Source organism: Otolemur garnettii, unplaced genomic scaffold, assembly GCF_000181295.1.
Source record: "Otolemur garnettii isolate 467f Iridium unplaced genomic scaffold, OtoGar3 scaffold00125, whole genome shotgun sequence".
In the NCBI taxonomy this organism is placed as follows: Eukaryota; Metazoa; Chordata; class Mammalia; order Primates; family Galagidae; genus Otolemur; species Otolemur garnettii.
Window position 1 is genome coordinate 6,154,839 of NW_003852520.1, and position 4,277 is coordinate 6,159,115.

Consider the following 4,277-nt stretch of genomic DNA (forward strand, 5'->3'; position numbering starts at 1 on the left):
AAAAAAAAAAAAATTAAGAAACACAAATATAACTACATAAGTACTCCAGAAAGGTATGCTCATGGATGTTCAATCACAGCATACTATACAATAGCTAAAACCAGAAAACAACCTAAATATCTAACAATGGCGAATGGCCAAATAAATGAGGATGCAGTTACACAGTGAAATGTTATACTATGCAGATATTAAGAAGACTAGTGTTGACTTATATTTATTTACATGGAAAGTTTTCTACAACCTGGCAATTTGTTATGGGAAATATCAACTTAGAGTATAGCATGTACAGTATGATGTATATACATTTATAGTACAGAGACATCTGGAAAGATATCACCAAAATATGAGTAATGGGTTTATTTGAGGGGTGAGACACTTGGTGATTTTGAGAAGTAAAAGGCCTAGGTACCATTCCTTTGGAGTTTTGTTTTACTGGCAATTTTCTTTTTTTTTTTTTTGAGACATAGCCTCAAGCTGTCACCCTGGGCAGAGTGCCGTGGCATCACAGCTCACAGCAACCTCCAACTCCTGGGCTCAAGCGAGTCTCCTGCCTCTGCCTCTCAAGTAGCTGGGACCACCGGCGCCCGCTACAACGCCTGGCTATTTTTTTTTTTTTTTTGGTTGCAGCCATCATTGTTGCTTGGCGGACGGGGGCTGGATTCGTACCTGCCACCTTGGGTGTATGTGGCTAGCGCCTTAGCCACTTGAGCCACAGGTGCGAAGCCAACACCCGGCTATTTTTTGGTTGCAGCCGTCATTGTCGTTTGGCGGACCCGGGCTGGATTCGAACCCATCAGCTCAGGTGTATGTGGCTGGTGCCTTAGCCGCTTGAGCCACAGGCGCCGAGCCGGCAATTTTCTTTTTTTGTAATAAGCAGATATCATTTCCCCCCCATATAATAAAGGCATTTTTATTTTTTTTAGAGACAAAGTTCCACTTTGTTTGCCCTTGGTAGAGTGCTGTGGTTTCAGCTCACAGAAACCTCCAGCTCTTGGGCTTAGGCAATTCTCTTTCCTCAGCTTCCCAAGTAGCTGGAACTACAATCCCCCACCACAATGCCCAGCTATTTTTTGTTGCATTTTGGCGAAGGCTGGATTTGAACCCGCCACCCTTAGTATATGGGGCTGGAGCCCTACCCACTGAACTACAGGCACCGCCCGATAAAGGCATTTTTTTAAAAAGCTGTGATGAGCCAGGCATAATGGTTTATGCCTATAATCCTAGCACTCTGGGAGGCTGAGGTGGGACTTGAGCTCATGAGTTTAAGACCAGCTTGAGCAAGAGCGAGACCCTATCTCTACTAAAAATAGGAAAATTAGCTGGGCTTCATGGTAGGTGCCTGTAGTCCCAGGTGTTTGAGGTTACTGTGAGCTAAGCTGACACCATGATACTCTATAGCCTGGACAATAGAGTGAAACTCTGTCTCAAGAAAAAAAAAAAAAAAGTTCTGAGAGCTTGAAGGCTCACAAGGACCACTACCTCTTAGTGTTTCTTGGGACTCTAGTCTCCAAGATTGCCACCTATCAATATTATAATGTCACCTCGGCTCTGCAAAGGATCTAGTCCTTTGGCTACCCTGGAACCCTGGGTTGTTAGACCTACATGGAGAGATCTGGACTTGCCCAGGGCCACTAAAAAGGAAATAGATGCTACTCTGGAGACAAGGGGTAGGGATGAGAGGTGAGTAGAAGGAATCTGCTAAAAGAATTTTTATATTCAGCAACTACCCTCAACATTCTGTCCAAAACTGAAATGTATTTTCATTTCTGTAGCCTCAGAACTCAGAACAAGAAAGAAAATGGATACCTGGAACACAAAGACGTTACTGAAAAATGACTGTGAAGACCACTTTGGTTCATATGGTTAGTACTCCTAATGAAGGACAGAGGGGAGTGAGCAAGAGTGAGAGAAAGTATGAGGCTGGGGAAGAGAGTGAGTGTGTCAAAGGGTATAGTACATACTCCTTAGAAACTGGCCAACACTCTCCTACCCTGACATTGTCTAGGAAGGACAAGAAAACCGGCTCTTGAATTCACTTGTAGTGACTAGCCATTTTCTCCCTCTTTTTACCTTTTTTTTTTTTTGGCTGGGGTCGGGTTAAATTCCCCACCTCCGGTATATGGGGCCGGCACCCTACTCCTTTGAACCACAGGCACCACCATTTACCTTTTTTTTTTTTTTTTAACTGAGGCAGATTCCCACTTTGTCTTGCTCTGTAGAGTGCAGTAAAATCACAGCTCACAGCAACATCAAACTCTTGACTCAAGCGATGCTCTTACCTCAGCCTCCCTAGTAGCTGGTACTACAGGCACCCGCCACAACGCCTGACTATTTTTTATTGCAGTTGTTTTAGTTGGCCCAGGCTGGGTTCGAACCCGCCACCCTCGGTGTATGTGGCTGGTGCCGTAACCACTGTGCTACAGGTGCTGAGCCCCAGCTTTTTTATTTGTTTTGTTTTTTTGTTTGTTTAGCAGACTCAGGCCAGGTTCAAACCCACCAGCTCTGGTGCATGTGGCCAGCACCCTAACCACTGAGCTATGGGCACCCAGCCCTCTTTTTACTTGACTTCTAAAGAGAAAAATGGAAGGAAATCAAAAGAAACACTTGGGCCGGGCGTTGTGGCGGGCGCCTGTGGTCCCAGCTACTTGGGAGGGCTGAAGCAGGAGACTCACTTGAGCCTAGGAGTTGGAGGTTGCTGTGAGCTGTGATGCCATGGCACTCTACCCAGGGAGACAGCTTGAGGCTCTGTCTCAAAAAAAAAAAGAAAGAAAGAAACACTTGGCTCAACACCCATAGCTCAGCAGTTAGGGTGCTGACCACATACACCAGGGTTCAAACCTGGCCCAAGCCTGCTAAACAAACAAACAAGAACAAAAAAAAATAGCCTGGGGGCAGCGCCGGTGGCTCAAAGGAGTAGGCCACAGACCACATATGCCAGAGGTGGCAGGTTCAAGCCTAGCCCTGACCAAAAACTGCAAATAAATAGCCTGGCATTGTAGGAGGAGCCTATAGTCCCAGCTGCGAGGGAAGCTAAGGCAAGAGAATTGTTTGAGCCCAAGAGTTGGAGGTTGCTGTGAGCTGTGACAGCATAGCACTCTACCAAGGGAGACATAGTGAGACTCTGTCTCAAAAAAAAAAAAAAAGAAAGAAAGAAAGAAAAGAAAAAGAAACACTTAATATCCCTCCCTTAGCAAAAGGGTTTAATGCCAAAACCATCAGCACTACTTAGTTTTCTAATTTTTATCTGGTAACATGTCTACAGTCCCCCCTACTCTAACATTAAATCCCTGTGAACCCTCATTGTTCCTCTATACCTATATTCTAGCCATCAAATTAATTCTATACTCATTGACAGGCTCAAGAAAAAGTAGGTGCCACCATTTGAAAATGAAGACCATCTTGGAAAAGAAGAACAGAGACTTTGCATCTTTTTACCCAGACATTCGTGACGAAGCCTACAAATAATAAGTGGTGGGTGAGCAACTAAAATTGAGCCTGGAAGTACAAAGTTCATTTAGAAGTACTTCTTTAAGGTTCTTGGGTGTGAAGGGACTGTTAAAAATAAATAGAACTTCTTTGCTGAGATTTACATTCTACTAAGTCATTTTCAGTTATCTCCAAAAACAACTGGGTTTTAAAGTCTCAGTCACTGTCTGTGAAACCAAGCAACAATTGCTTTGCTGTCCCTTCAGGAATAGCAACTGCTGTCTCTCCTAACTGTAGGAACCTGAATTCACTAGACCCAAAAGGGGTCTCTATCCCAAAAGGAGTAGTGGTGGTAGTTACTATTTACTGTTAGGATCTAAAAACTAGGAGCTCACAGTGCAGGTGGAGAAAAATTTCTCACACAGCGATTAGAATATATAAAAATTAAAGTTAATCCTGTTACAAGATAGAGTGAAAGAGAGAGGAGAAGGGGGGGTAGAGAACAGGGAGATGGGGTGACATCCCAAAGAGAGGGAGGTGCCAGCACTGGGACCAAGTGGCTTGCTGATTTTCAGAGGACAGAGAGAGAAAAAAATAGTGATTGCTGTTAGCTGATAACAGAAATGGCAGCAGGATATTGAAGTCCAAGAGTTGGCTCCCCTGCCTTTCCTTGGAGACCTGATTATTACAGGAGGTATGACTCTGCCTCAAGGTACAGTTTTGGGCTCAGCGCCTGTGGCTCAAGTGGCTAAGGCACTAGCCACATACACCTAAGGTAGCAGGTTCAAATCCAGCCCGGCCCGCCAAACAACAATGATGGCTGCAACCAAAAAATAGCCGAGTGTTGTGGC

General features: G+C 44.6%; 1 protein-coding gene across 1 annotated transcript in view; it reads left to right on the forward strand.

Annotated features, from left to right (window-relative positions):
- ARL13A (ADP ribosylation factor like GTPase 13A) overlaps positions 1-1,867 on the forward strand; it is a 17,330-nt gene extending 15,463 nt beyond the window's left edge. Inside the window, exon 8 of the mRNA XM_003797852.2 lies at positions 1,779-1,867. Within this exon, the coding sequence (XP_003797900.2) occupies positions 1,779-1,867 (89 nt within the window). The remainder of the gene's footprint in view (positions 1-1,778) is intronic.
- The last annotated feature ends 2,410 nt before the right edge of the window (positions 1,868-4,277 follow it).